This window comes from Glandiceps talaboti, chromosome 3 (assembly GCF_964340395.1).
Source record: "Glandiceps talaboti chromosome 3, keGlaTala1.1, whole genome shotgun sequence".
NCBI lineage: Eukaryota > Metazoa > Hemichordata > Enteropneusta > Spengelidae > Glandiceps > Glandiceps talaboti.
In genome coordinates this window covers 15,863,287-15,878,595 of record NC_135551.1, presented here as the reverse complement: position 1 = coordinate 15,878,595, position 15,309 = coordinate 15,863,287, and the positions used below count along the sequence as shown (strand labels likewise).

At 34.8% G+C, this 15,309-nt stretch overlaps 1 protein-coding gene across 1 annotated transcript; it reads left to right on the top strand.

Annotated features, from left to right (window-relative positions):
- Positions 1–3,818: 3,818 nt before the first annotated feature.
- LOC144432839 (small ribosomal subunit protein uS15m-like) lies at positions 3,819–14,904 on the top strand. Its single transcript, XM_078121134.1, has 7 exons — positions 3,819–4,087; positions 5,144–5,224; positions 9,548–9,629; positions 10,761–10,809; positions 12,389–12,470; positions 13,166–13,224; positions 14,334–14,904. Exons 1-7 carry the CDS (start codon positions 3,886–3,888, stop codon positions 14,622–14,624), a joined length of 846 nt encoding a protein of 281 aa, XP_077977260.1. The 5' UTR covers positions 3,819–3,885; the 3' UTR covers positions 14,625–14,904.
- Positions 14,905–15,309: the final 405 nt, after the last annotated feature.

Sequence of the window (15,309 nt, the reverse complement as noted above, 5' to 3'; positions counted from 1 at the left end):
TTATACGCTTAAAGTGTGTTATATGATCACCTATAGACCAGACTAGACAGTTTGTTTATTTGTTTTAAATGTTATCAGTAACAATTGGAGTAAACGCTATCAGTCGACTAATTGTTGTATGATTAAGTTACTGGCATTGTTGTTAACATTAACTGGTAAATGCTGACTGAAAACGTTCATTGTATACCAAAGAAAAGTCAATGTACAATGTATCACTGAAAGCAAAAGAAAAAAAGAACAAACAAAGCGATAAATAATTTAATTGAATGTCTTGAAATGTTGTGTAGAACATCTGTAACCGTTCAATGATAACGTTGTAGTAGTTTATTTTAAATCTTATTTCAGTTTAGTATAATTGTAAGCAACTTATTGTACAAGTAGTTCAACTTTTTTTGTGTTGAGTTTTCTATCTATCCTGGTCAACAATTCATATCAGAATGACAAATACAAGGTTAAAATGCTTAATGTAGTATAACCTATGTAATGCTATCTAACACGTTGACGAATGTATACAGTCTTTTCATATTATACTCAGTTGTTTTGTACTATTACTGTACTTTTACTTGTTCGATTTAACTATAAATACATTCTGACAAAGGGAAACTCTATATCCGAGCAGACTACGTACATAAATCTACTTTCTGGATTGTGTCTAATGTCATCCTATGACAACGGTCTTGACATTAAGGACTGCTACGGTGATACGTTAGCTGCATATGAATATGATAATTAAGTAAGAATGATATAATATCATTAATATTGTACTTTAATCATTGTTGTAGAAATATGAAATTGCCATGTTTGATTTTTTACTAAAATTATTTGCTTACAAAATATCCCAATATAGATAAATAAATAAAGGAATACATAAATATGCTTGTATTTGACTTTAAACATGTAAATGATTATGTTAGGTAATTACAGATGAAAACATGTCATGTTAACATATTGTATAGATAAACAACCTATACTATACATGTAGTCAGTGAAGACGTAAAGACTTCACATCTAAAAGTGTTATTGAAAATGTTTTGCATAAACCAAAATATTCATATCATAATCTCAGCCCACTGATGATATGAGTTACTATCAAACGATTATTACTTTGGCTATTAATGTTTAAAATGTAAACCTGTGTGTATTTTGTAATAAACCAGAGTGGCAGTTCACAAATGGATCCAGTATACTTGTACAAACACTGAATTCTATGAGATACACTGTCTCTCACATATCTACTAAGTCGTACTTCTTATTTGTAACATAGTTTTCTTAACATTTAATATAAACAATTAGCTGAGCTGTTACGACCTATGACCTAGCATGACCTGTACATTGCCTTCAACCATTGACAAAGACAACAACACTCTAGTAAATTTATTATTGGTTGGTCTGCAGTACAGTGAGATACGTTGACCTAGCATGACCTTCATATATCTCTTAACCCTTGACCCTATACAAACAACCACGTGATAGTATTATCGTCGGTGATTTGACGCCAACGTTGTCAACATGACACTTGAAATCCCGCCTAAATAGTTTACCAGATTAGTTCACCATGTTTAATTGATACCATGCTTAACTGTAAATGTAACAGACTAGAGTTTGATATTGTGAATAAGATTTATTATCACCTTATGAGTTGTCAGTGACTATCAATTCCACTCATCAACAACATTTCTAGCGCTGCTTATAATATACATCCACTACTAAAAAATGAACTTACAAGATTGTTTAATATTTGTTTGTTATACATTAAAATTCCTACTGCATTAGTTATACATGTATACATGTCATTACGCTTTAACATACTCTGTCCTTTGTCTATGATTCTTACTCTAGTTCTAATGACAGTCACCCTGTATAACGTTTCCCAGCTCCCTGGCAAGTTGGAAATCATTCAAGTCCTGCTTTCACAAAGAATATGGTATCAAATTGTTGCCATAGCAACCTCTGTCCTATCAACTTCGATATGCATGATATTAGTAGTTCTATATATTCATTGATATGTGATTAACACAAATTGCTGTATGAAAAGTTATACATATGGTAACGCTTTTTAATAGACTGTATAGATATGTCGAGGTGTTGACCGATGTGTGAGGGCGCCCCGACACGGTGTCCCTTACACTGGCTTTGTAGAGACTTGTTCAATTCATGGAAACGAATATTTATACTTTGATGATTCATGATGTCATAGTAAGTTAGTAACAATACAATATCGGATTTTACAGAAAATTTATATCCTCTACTGTTATTGAGGTATTGGTTTAGGGGATTTCGAGTAAATTCGTTGCAATACTGTTTGTTCAAGATTGTATCAACAAGTGCATATCGATATTATCATACATCTTATCGATAATGCCCATTTGACATCGCCTAACGTTGTTGGTATGTGATGAAAACGTTTCTACAAAGTTTCATATCTCTAGCTAGCTGTGAATGAAGCAACGACGTCGTTACAGTAACTCTGTGTGAAGACTTATTAGTATTCATACGTTCCGTTATTGAAGAAGCGTAAAGTGCCTCAGTGTTTGCGCAGATTTCCACGAAGGATGACGTACATACTGTCGCATCATATTTTGGCGCATTATTCAATTGATATAAGATTATCGTTACTGACCTTTTAGCTTCGTACTTCGAGAACATCATTTTAACTTCACAGGTAAATCCGATATATTGTCACTTGTTGGTAATCCAGGAAATGTTGAAAACAGTAATCCAGGTACCGAACACAACTACAATCTCCAAGGATTAACTTTATCGTAGTGGTCTTACCAGACGTACCTACTGTAGCATCATATTTCGGCGCCTAATTCAATTGAGATAAGATTATCGTTACTGACCTTTCAGCTTCGTACTTCGAAAACATCATTTTACTTCACAGCTAAATCCGATATGTATTGCTAGTTGTTAATAATCCGGGGAACGTTGAAAATAGTAATCCATGGTATGGAACATAACTAAATACAATAACAATCTCCAAGGAGTAACTATATCATTTTACACAAGACATTGACGATGCAGATAATCCAATGACTGTGTACAGCCTACGTACGTGTGGTATCCTATACTAGATACTATTGAATGAGACTAGAAAACCGCTGAAAGTTTGAATATTTCCCTCTATTTGCATACCAGTTAATTATTACACTAACTGTAATGACGCCCTTCCGGCCACATTCGAATATTATTTACACAATTTTTCCCTCCAAAACTTGAGGTCAGGGAAGTCAATAAGACTCTAGATCTTTAAAGATAACAAGATTGCAATGTCTTGCTACAGTTTGTCTAAATAAGTGAAATGAATCGTTTATATATACTGCAACTATGGCGCCAATCTCTATATTTTTAGTCTTCATAGTGGAAAGTTAGTTCATTTCTTCATATGATTTCATAGACAGAGTGTAGCAAGAAAAGAGCGAAGAATTGAATACACTCAGTCTTGCAATCCGTATTATGTGCATTTCGTATTGGTGCATTGTGATTGTATCAAACAAGGTCGCGTCTGTGACCCGGGTCTGTGAGCTCTACGGGGTAGACCATTTGATTTCGGGGGGGGGGGGGAAACAACTTGTCGCAGACTGAGAGAAATGTTACATATCTACTCGATACTGTGGTTTTAATATTGTTTCTGAGAACAAACTGAAAGTTTCTATACTATATTTAAACTTAAGTGAGGGCGACCCAACTGTGTGGATGTGTCTCTCCTGTTTACTACAGGAAGATTTAAGATTGTCTTAAACGAGAGAACTTTACAATACGAACGAAGAGGGCGTTACAGCAGCCGAGAAAACTGGTAGCAAACAAACAGAAATAAGGTCAGTCGAGGTGACCTTCAGCATGTGTTAGGTACAATTTTACTTTATTTGCTCAAATTCAAGAAGAATGTTTGTAGTTCGTCGTGTCGTACGCAACGGTACAAGTCTCACTCCTCAAAAACAACCTTTTGATAAGACAGTTTACGATCTCCGAACAAAGTTTAGTCGATCATGTCGTGTGACATCGAAAGTGCGAGCGAGTCATTCGACATGTTCGGGTTCATCGATTGTTTTCTCCACTGATGGCAAGAACTCAGGCGAACAGATTGGTAAGTTCATTCTAAATGTAAAGTCTATCGATATTTTCTCACCTGTCATGGTGTATTTCATCATGCAAATGGTGGTGGTATAGAAGCAATTTTGAGTGAACCTCACAGTTTCCTTTATTTGTTGGATTTTTCAGAATGATGAGTGCCCCCCCCCCCCCCAAATTATTTTGTCTACGGAAGGAGCCATGATGAAGCCTTAAACTCCACTAAAAGGAATTAAGCTATAGAGCGAGTAATATGCTAATCCAGAGCTAGTAAATAAGAAACTAAAAGGTTCCTTAAAATGAAGTTTATGTTCCACATCATATGTTTACAGTTTACTGGTAACTAATAGGTATGTTTATTAAATTATAGGGTCAGCTTGTACTAGCAAGTGATAAGAATTAAAAAAGAATACTGGAAAAAAACATCTATCAAGTGATACTACTATTACTAGATAGTATAGTAAGATTCATTCAGTCTATGTTTTAGTAGTACTTCTATGTAAAGCCAACACATCCCCATAGCCTTCCAATTTGTTGGGTAACCCTCTACTCCTCCAAATGAGTCACTTCTTCTACATGTAGTTCTATCCCTACAAACCATTGACAGCAATAAGTGTCACTCATCAAAATACATTAAACACATATTTCCAATAGAAGAACTCTCTTTTTCAGTTCAGGAATATATGACTATTGGTCACCATCCTTGGGTTACCACTCTGTGCAATTAGTAGCCCACTAGGATTACCAAAGAAAAAAAGTTAATTTTGAACCCTATCAGTGTCATTTTTTTTATTATAGAAATTTGCTGTTTCACATGTAATAATAATAGCAGAACCCAATTCTGAGTTGCATTGAGTTCCAGTGTGGGTTCATACATGTAGGTGTATTGTATTTGCACTTAATGTGACTTATGCTTGCAGTGTTTTCTGATGCACTTTCACTCGCTACATGTAGCTCATGAAAATATGGCCACTATACAAGCACTCTTGCAAATAGTACTGCAACAGTGCAAGTATCTAACACTTTTAACTCACCTGTTTTGAGGTTATTCATAATATTTCTATTTTCACAGATAATACTATGTTGCCAATGAAACATATCCACAGAACATATGCTACAAGGAGGGGAATGCAACCAAGGAAACCCGATAAAGGTAAATTGTATTTATTTTCAAATTGTTTTAGTAAAATTAAACTGTAGTGTTGCAGCTAGCCTTTTGAAAGAGTGGGACTTTCATTTCTCTGGGTCATCATTATTTTTTTAGACATTATTAAAAAAAGCACCAGTAGCATCGTAGCACAACTACAGTTCTTAAAAATATTTACCCATATGCATGCTATATATTTGCTGAATGATTATGCAGTTGCTATCCGACCTTGTTGTTATCTACAACTAATGTATGCTATATTCGCGATCACTTGGCTGTTGTTATAGGGTTGTCGGTGGCCGAGTGGTTAAACCACTTGCCTCTTACCACTGCGGTCGGGGTTCGAACCCCATTCAGGGTTCGATTAAATTTACCACGCTGTAAGTAAGAAGAGTGTCGTTCAGTTTGACTCTACCGAACAACGCAGGTTTTCCCCAGGTACTCCGGTTTCCTCCTGCATTAACACTGATCTCGAATCGTCTTTCATTGAACAAGTTACAGTCAAAATTACGTTTAAAAATACTCACCCTTTCATTCTGAGCTACATTTACAGACCACCTAATAGTAGTGCCGCATGGATTGATCATTTCCAAGATATCATGGATAAGTTGTATGAAACTGACCTCGAGCTGATTCTTCTTGGTGACTTTAATATTAACTTGTTAGTTAATAACGCAAAATGGACATCTACTATTGAATATTTTTGTCTCAAGCAACTCATTGATACACCTACCAGAACAACTGATACTACTTCTACCTTAATTGACCATATATATACCACCAACCCTATAAATTATTCTAACACAAGAACAATATCTCACGGACTCTCCGATCATTCCCCCATCATGACAGTTAGAAAAATCCATTCAACCAGAAAATCGGACCATAACATTATCACTTACAGATGCTTACGTAACTTCAATGTAAACAACTTTGTTAGTGACCTGAAGTCAGCAGACTGGTCAACTCTGCAAACTACAAACGACCCTGAACTTGCCCTAAATAGTTGGATTTCAACTTTCTCCAGTATCTTCAATAAGCATGCTCCACTCAAATCCAAGCGAGTTCGTTATGCAAATCTACCTTCCTGGCATACCCTTGAACTTCATAATGCACGCAACGTTAGAGACAAGTTGAAAGCTTCAAATAATACCGTTGAATACAAGAAACAAAGGAACTACGTAAACATGCTTACATCATCCCTCAGGAAAAATTATTACTCTAAGCTTATTGCCGACAAATCCCATAACATCAATATTTGGAAAGCCATTCATGATCTTCATCCCAAGTCTTCTCCGTCTAAACCCTCAAAGCTATATGTTGATGGCACTGAACTGACATCTTCTATGGATATTGCCGAAGCTTTCAACAGACATTTCACTGACATTGCAGACACTCTCAACAAAGATATTATGCATGAGACTTTTGATCCCACTAAGTTAAATAATTTTGTTGACTCTAAAAACATTCATTACAGCTTCCGAATTCCTCTTATCTCGCAAACGAAGGTTTTGAAATTCCTTCTAGATTTGGATACTTCTAAGTCAACCGGGTATGATTTTATAAGCGCTAAGATTTTGAAATCTACAGCTCCTTATATTGCTACACATATTTTTAGAATTGTTAACCACTGCATAATCAATAATCACTTTCCATCTGCTTGGAAAATTGCTAAGGTGCTTCCTTTTCATAAAAGTAATTCTACTGATAAATGCTCCAATTTTCGACCCATTTCTATTCTACCTTGTTTATCCAAACTTTTAGAATCCCACGTTCACCAAAGTCTGTATCTTTATCTCAACAAGTTTAATCTTCTTTATTCGTTTCAATCGGGCTTTCGTCCGGGTCATTCTTGTCAGACTGCTCTAACTTATTTCGTTAATCAGTGCTATACTGCAATAAATAACAATAACTGGAGTGGTATCATTTTTCTTGATCTCTCTAAGGCCTTTGATCTTATTAACCATTCATTGCTTATTGAGAAACTTAAACTCTACAACTTTGATTCTTTGGCTATAAATTGGTTCACTTCATATCTTAAGGACAGAAAACAGTTTGTTTCCTTTAAAAATTGCAATTCTTCCATGTTATCTATTAAGTCTGGCGTCCCTCAAGGTTCTATCCTTGGTCCTCTTCTTTTCCTCCTTTATATCAATGACCTCCATTTAGAAGTTGAACACTGCCATACTAATACCTATGCTGACGACTCTACTCTTCTATTTTCCTCCCCTGATATTTCCATAGTAAATCAAACTATTAACGATGATCTGTCTAAAGTTCACACCTGGTGTAATCAAAACCATATGATCATTAATACAAATAAATCTAAAGCTATGGTAATTCCCCCTAAAAAGAACCTTTCTTTGCCCACTTCCTTTTCTGTTTTCTATAACAACGCGTCTCTTTCTTTCAGCGAAGTTGAAAAATCACTCGGACTTATCATTGACTCTACACTCTCATGGACTTCACATTGTCAACATTTGCATGCAAAAGTATCTTCTAATCTTGCAGCTCTTCGTCACATTGCTAAATACTTAGATGTATCTACTAAAAAACTTTTCTACTTTAGTTATATTCAGCCCTTTTTTGATACTTGTTGCAACATATGGTCTCATGCAAGTAAAGGTGATATTGACAAATTATATAAACTTCAGAAGCGTGCAATCTGGCTAATTTTAAATATTTCTACCATTGAAATGCAATCCAAAGGGATTTCCAGTATTGACCTTTTTAAACGACTTCATATTTTACCACTTGAAAAGAGATGTCTATTTAATAAGTACATTCTGATTTTTAAATGTCTACATAACCTGGCTCCTATGTACCTCTCTGACCTCCTTCATAAAAGGAGTTCAAGTAACCAAATGGGCACCCGTTCCTGCACCAACAATCTTTTGTATTTACCATTTCCAAATTGTCGTATTTTTACTCAGTCATTTAGTTTTGAAAGCTCCAAACTTTGGAACATTTTACCTACTCACCTTATCAGTATTACGAATTTAACTTGTTTCAAAAAATCTTTAAATTCATACCTATTTGAATCTCTTTAATCCTTTTACATTGTCTGTGGTCATACAATTTTATCTCTTTTACGTTTCATACTTTTTAATGTTTTTCAATTTTTATGTGTGTTACCTTGTTTTGTTTTTGTTGTTGTATTGTGTACATTTGCTTTAGGGCCCCTGGGAAGATTAGGCTGGACCTAACAGGGTCACCCTTTTTCTTTTTGAAATAAAAGTCGTTATTATATTATTATAACCAATGAGGGATGGCCCTCACTGGACTTCTTGGGAGACAAGTGTTTATATGCTTAAAGAACTATCCAGTATAAATAAAGATTATTATTATTATAGGCATGGTCATGTTGCTAAACATATTTGCATACGATTTTAGTGCGGGTCATCTATGACCCATCACTTCCCAAATTGTGGGTCATATGTATATGTCAAATGACCCCCCCCCCCCCCCCCCCCGCTGCAACACTGAAACTGTTTGAACTAACTATTGATAAATTTGATCACTTGAATTATGTCACAAGTGATATTCTACTGGAATGATGATCTTGTGTATTGTTTGAATATTTCAATTATTCACCTTTAGAGTTCCATCAGTACAGAACTCAAACCCAGTGATAGAACCAGAAGAATAACTCCTAATAATGCAGATAGTGTCATTGAAACTTAACTATCTTGACTTCACTGAATCCGACTCTATAAGTCAAATTTGCTTTATGTCTTTAGAAATGAGAACACACAAATGCAAAAGAAAAACTTTTCCTGTTTTTAAAACCATCCATAATGTATTTGCTGACTTGTATCATTATGTGTGACAGCTATCAGACATTATACTATTTTCCTTTGGTGTACTCAAATCAAGATTTTTATAAAACTCCAGTATTACAACCACACATTTCTGTTAACAATGTTTCAAAACTGTAAAACAAAAACCCTGTCATGTTCACATATATTTGTGCATATCATTTCAATCTTTAATTCGGTATTCAGCTAACATCTATAATACAAATTATCATAATCCATATAATCATGTATTGCTATGGAGAAATCGCAAGCTCGGTTGTACGGCTCACAGGCAATCCTAAAGTCGAACCCATTCCAGTGCACGTCCTCGTTCCTCAAAACCCATACCCAGGCTGTTAAGATTATTATAGACTAAAATTTACTGGTTAAAGAATATTTATATCTAGGGATTCAAAAGACACATTTTACCTCTCATTTTAAATAAAAATTCAGTACCACATTAGCATGATGTGTATATCAATTGATAATATGTTTGTTAATAAAAATGTTGAATTTAAACTTTTATTTCCAGTAATTGATGGAGCTTTCAAAGACTTTAATTTGGATCCTACAATGTTTAAACTTGGTTTTGAAGACATAGAAGAACTCAAGGAGTAAGTAGATATCCAATCTCCATACATTTACATGTACTTTGTTATCGGGATACCATCCTTAGGTAGCTAACAACAACAGTTTCATTACTCCAGTGATTCTACCAATGCTCCCATTTTTCTGTTAAAATTAAATACAACTGCCGACATTAGACTGTGGATGTACAGAAGTTGTCACAAACAGGGAAAGTAAACAAATGAATTGGATTAATAACACTTGGCTCAGTATGTTGGAAGAGCAGAGACTTGTATTACACACTATAGTTTGATAAGAACAGCTTTATGGCCTCCGTATGTGTACATGGGATGTCAGGGGAACTTGACATTTATTTGTGAACATGATCTATTAAAGTGTTCATGAAACCGTTTTTGTCAAATGATTGAATGTAATACAAGTCTCTGTACATCCAATACATGCTGTTCCAAGTGTTTTTAATCCAATTCAGTTGTTCACTTTCCCTGTTTGTAACAGGTTCCGTTTGTCCACAGTCTGTTGTATAGCAATGAGGCTGACAGTACTTTTGTGACACGTTACTTTCTGTACGAATAATATGGTTTACAAGTTTTTCAAAGCATTGTAGTAAACTTTCGAATGTTGAAAAATTTCCTGCCATTTGTGCATCAGCAGGTGAATATTGCTCACATTCATAAACTATTTACATAATTTTGGGTACCGTTGTACAAATTGGAAATACCATTGGAATAGATACCCCACCATTGGTATTTGTAAAGTCAGTGTTAAAGAAATGGTGAATAATTTTTATAAGTTAACATTTAAAGAAAAACAATTTGGAATTTACAACACTTTTAGAAAATTATGCATTCAAATTTCATGGAGATGTTAACTCCACAGAGAGAGACGATCTGTGGTAAAAATGAGAGAGAGAGAGAGAGAGAGAGAGAGAGAGAGAGAGAGAGAGAGAGAGAGAGAGAGAGAGAGAGAGAGAGAGAGAGAGAGAGAGAGAGAGAGAGAGAGAGAGAGAGAGAGAGAGAGAGAGAGAGAGAGAGAGAGAGATGTAGAGAGAGATATGTACAATCTTTATTTTACAGTTTTTTTTAATAGTTTGTTATTTTGATTTTGTATATTACTCCACTCATTACAACGTGTTCTACTTTTCTCTTTCTTCTTTCCAGTGCTGATGAGAAAGTGAAGAAAATATTTTCATTAGAATATGCAAGCAGGGTAAGTCATCTCACCAAGAAATAGGATACTAGTATACAGTTTATACTATTTCATAATATCATGTGCAGCTTTTCAGTTTGATGCAACCACTCAGAAACCAAAAAGAAACTGCATATACCACACAGCAAGATCGCATTTTTTGCTACATTTAGTCTAAATGAAATAAACCATTTAAATGTATGGCAACTCCATGCCGACATTTGGGCGATAATGTTTTTCTTAGTATCAAACACCCAATGAAGAATGCGTAAATGTCTTTTGCAGTGTTCATTAGATGTCTATGTTGGCATGTGTAGTTCATTTCACTTAGACAAAATGTAGCAAGAAACTGTACTCATTCAATCTTGCTATCTTAAAGTGTAACATGTCCAGTTTATTGTCGGTTTTTGTATGGTTGTATCAAACAGAAAAGCTGCATGGTATTGTGAAATAGACTGTAAATATCCTACCTACACTGTGAAACTGGAAATCCAATAACACCTTCGCTTCTGATCTTTTTTGGGTGTTACACTGTTTTGATATTTTGCTGATCAAAATGCAACATTTCAAAAACCAATTATTGTTTTGCTGTAAGTTTTGAAAGAGATGACCAAAACTTGAAGATTATGATGTAAAATTTATCATAGTTAGTTGGAAAATTAAAACCATATAATAGATCAGAAGGTGTTCAACTTGTAGTACACTTCAATCTGCTCTGCACTGTAATGTAAGATATGTCATGTCACTCTGCCCTCTAAAGTCTAGTCTATCTGCTAGACCTCGGATGTTCTTCCGATGGAATACGACACACAGCTGAACATCGCTATCAAGGATGGAACATCCAAGTTCTAGCAAATGTCATCCGGATATAAATAACTGCCAATCAGAGAACCGTATGAGCGACAAACACAAACAGAGGACAATAGCTAATTTTTCATGCATATTCATCTTAACTAAAATGTGTGAATGACAACGTCTACACACTCATCAAACACAATTACCATAAACTGATAAGACATAGTAATGACATAAATGTGTTTGTCAACACCTGCATGCAGAGATTGAAAATATTAAAGTATATATATGCATACGTGGCCCAACCCACTAATCTCGATGGAATGTCCAGTCTGAAAATGACTTTTGCTAGACTGTTCGGGCAAGCCCTCACTGTGAACTTCGTTCGCTTATAATATCGAAAGAAAGTCTGAACGTTTAGCAGCAAGACTATCTAAAGTCTTGCTCTTAAAGGTGTTTATGGCTCTCCATTGAATTGTATTTAAATTGATACTGGGTATATGATAAAGGTGTTTATGGCTCTCCATTGAATTGTATTGAAATTAATACTGGGTATATGATAAAGGTGTTTATGGCTCTCCATTGAATTGTATTGAAATTAATACTGGGTATATGATAAAGGTGTTTATGGCTCCCCAATATAGTCTACATGTACTTGACAAACTATTTAATCACAAAATACACTGTCATTGTAATTTTCAGGATATTCTGAATCACCCAATACTTATTTATGAAAATCTTAAAATGACTTGAAAGAACAGTGTGTTATTAACTCCCATCACTTCTTGTTTTGTCTTTATTACAGCAAGAGGTACAATTCAAGAAAGGTACAATGTTAGTTGACAAAGTCAGAGAAGATGAATTCAAACCTTCACATGAAGCAAAAAGTAAGTGATTTTTACATGTACAATCATTATGCATAGAAACATTTATAATTTGTGAAACTTGTCAGAATATGACGACATGTGTCCATCATTGTGGGATAATATTTCAGGTTTGAAGCTCAAACTCGATGTAAATAAGCTAGTGGCCGCTACGCATGCAAATTATCATTGATCACCGACATTTTGACAATAGAATTAAATTTAAGTACCTCTTCATATCAGACTCGAGTCATACCACCCAATGATATTCAGTTTGACTCTACTGAACAACGCAAGTTTTCCCCGGTACTCCGTTTTCCTCATTAACACTGAACCCATGAGGGATGGCTCTCACTGGACTTCTTGGGAGACAAGTGTTTGTATACTTAAAGAACTATCCAGTATAAATAAAAGATTATTGTTATATATATGCATTTGTCAGTTTTGAATATGCATAGTTCTTACTAAAATATGATCATAGCATAGAATGGCAGGTACAAGTAATTCTGAACAGTTTGGAGAAAAAGTTCAGTAGAGAACATGGTGAAATAGGTTTTTGATCTGCCCTGTTTGACATCACATAGTGACAGGTGAAGATTTGTATGTATTTATGTCATAAACGTGGATTTATAATGACTTTTCTGGAATGCTATACTTATGTTTTTAGGCGACATCTATGATATATTAACAGTAACCTATTCTTCTGTATTTTTCTACAGTTGCAATCCTAACAGTAAAGATAAGGAACTTAGCAGAACATATGAAAGAAAATAAGAAGGTAAGTAAATCTCTCTCCATAGAATCCCAATTATTCCTGACATAGGTACACAGTAACTATTTCAAAGTCTGGTACAAAAACTGTTTTAGTAAGCTGTGTCTACAGCTTTCGTCATATATACTACATTAAAGTATAGCTCATACCACACAGTTTAACATACAGAGAATTATTACATTCATAGTTTGATATTTGCTAACCATTGATGATGTTAATCCATACACACTTACCTAACAATGCACACACAGAGATACATAGTGATACAATACATCTATTATCAGTCATCAGATATTATATTATCCCACCATTTCAGTATTGTGATGCATTTCAGTAGTGTAAAGCTTTGTAGGTTCTTTAGAGGGTTACTCCCAGTACATGTAATCCTGAAATGTCAGATATTTTCAACTTTTGTGGACTAAAGACATTTTATCTGAATAAGTTTATGTGTGTTTGAATTTGTGTGCATGTCTTTATCATGATTAAACAAAGGTATCAAAACCGTGTGTCAGTCTGTCTGTCTGTGTCTGTGTGTGTATGTATGTATGTATGTGTGTGGCTGTCTGTCTGTATGTCTGTCTGTGTGCCTGTGTCTGTCTGTAGGTTTGCCTCTGTCTGTCTGTGTGTGTGTGTGTGTGTGTGTGTGTTACAGAAAAAGTTACGATGCCATGTGTTGATGTGGACTGTCGACAGTCATTCGTGCCTTTTTTGCTACATTTCATCTAACTCAAAGTCGTCGCCTCGCTCTGTAGCACTGAATACTATAGTGAACTGATAGAAACTGTGATTGCTGAAGGCATGAACTGTGACTGCCGAAGGCACTCCTGCACTCGCTGATCAGTACACGGTTATAGTATTGCTCCAGATCAGAGCGAGGCAACGACTTTAGATTTAGATAAAACGTAGCAAAAAGGCATGAACGACTGTCGACAGTCTAGTGTTGATGTTGATAGCAATGATACGTAGATGTAAACATTACAGTGATGCTGGTGAACAATTTTGCAAAAATTGATTATGGATTACATAATATCATTATACTGATGTCGATAACACTGATTTCAATGATTAGCATAACAATTAAAATATGCTAATGACTTACATCCTATTGTTTTCAGGATAAAGTGAATAAGAGGAGATTATATATAATGATTGACAGACGAAACCAACTACTGGGTTACCTTAGAAGAAATAACTACGATAGATTTAAATGGCTACTTGAAGAACTAGGGATTCAATACTCGGTACCCCCTATACAGATTATTAGAGTAACGAAACGACAACTAGAAGAGAGATCTGTAACAAGGAAAGCATACTTTGACAGAAAGAAAGCACTTTATGAATATTTCAAACAAAAAATTGATGATGCAGATGCTGAAGAAAAAGAACAGATGGAGAAGAAATCATGATGTTTAAATGAAAACGTTGACTTTTGAGTTTGTTTTGTATTCTGATATTTGATCTACCCTATTTCTTCCACATTTGGTCTGGTCCTATTGTTTGTTTTATTGTGGACTCGTCAATTTCATCAAGTATGGGGGTGGTGTTTTAGGAGACTACAAATTTCAATTACAGCCCCCAAATTTCAAACTTTAGGAAGGGACCCTTTTTGAAATACTCATCTAAGAGGAAAGGTTTGTAGGCACCTTGTGATGTAGTCATTTAAATGTATGTGGTATACCAATCAATAAAACACATGTTATTAATTAATTAATTAATTAATTAATTAATTAATTATTTAATTAAATGGTGTGAGTTGATTTGCATTTTCAGTATGTCAGTGTCATTGATTGAGTGTGATTAAAATGATGAAGGCCATATTCCTGACTAACCAACCAATTACAATTTTCAATGGAAGTATATGTATGTAGTCCCCAAATTTATACTGGCTAGTTGAGGAAAATACAAGTTACATATTGAACAGCCTTGTCACCAAGAAGACGAACCAAGTAGTGACAAAACTCTCCTGCATGACTATTTTCTCATTCAATGAAAGAAAACATTAAAGTGGCCATATAGCTGACGACCAGGTATTTATTTTGGATTTGTAATTCTTCAGGCAACTGTACTGTGTTTTCCTACTGAAAAACAAAA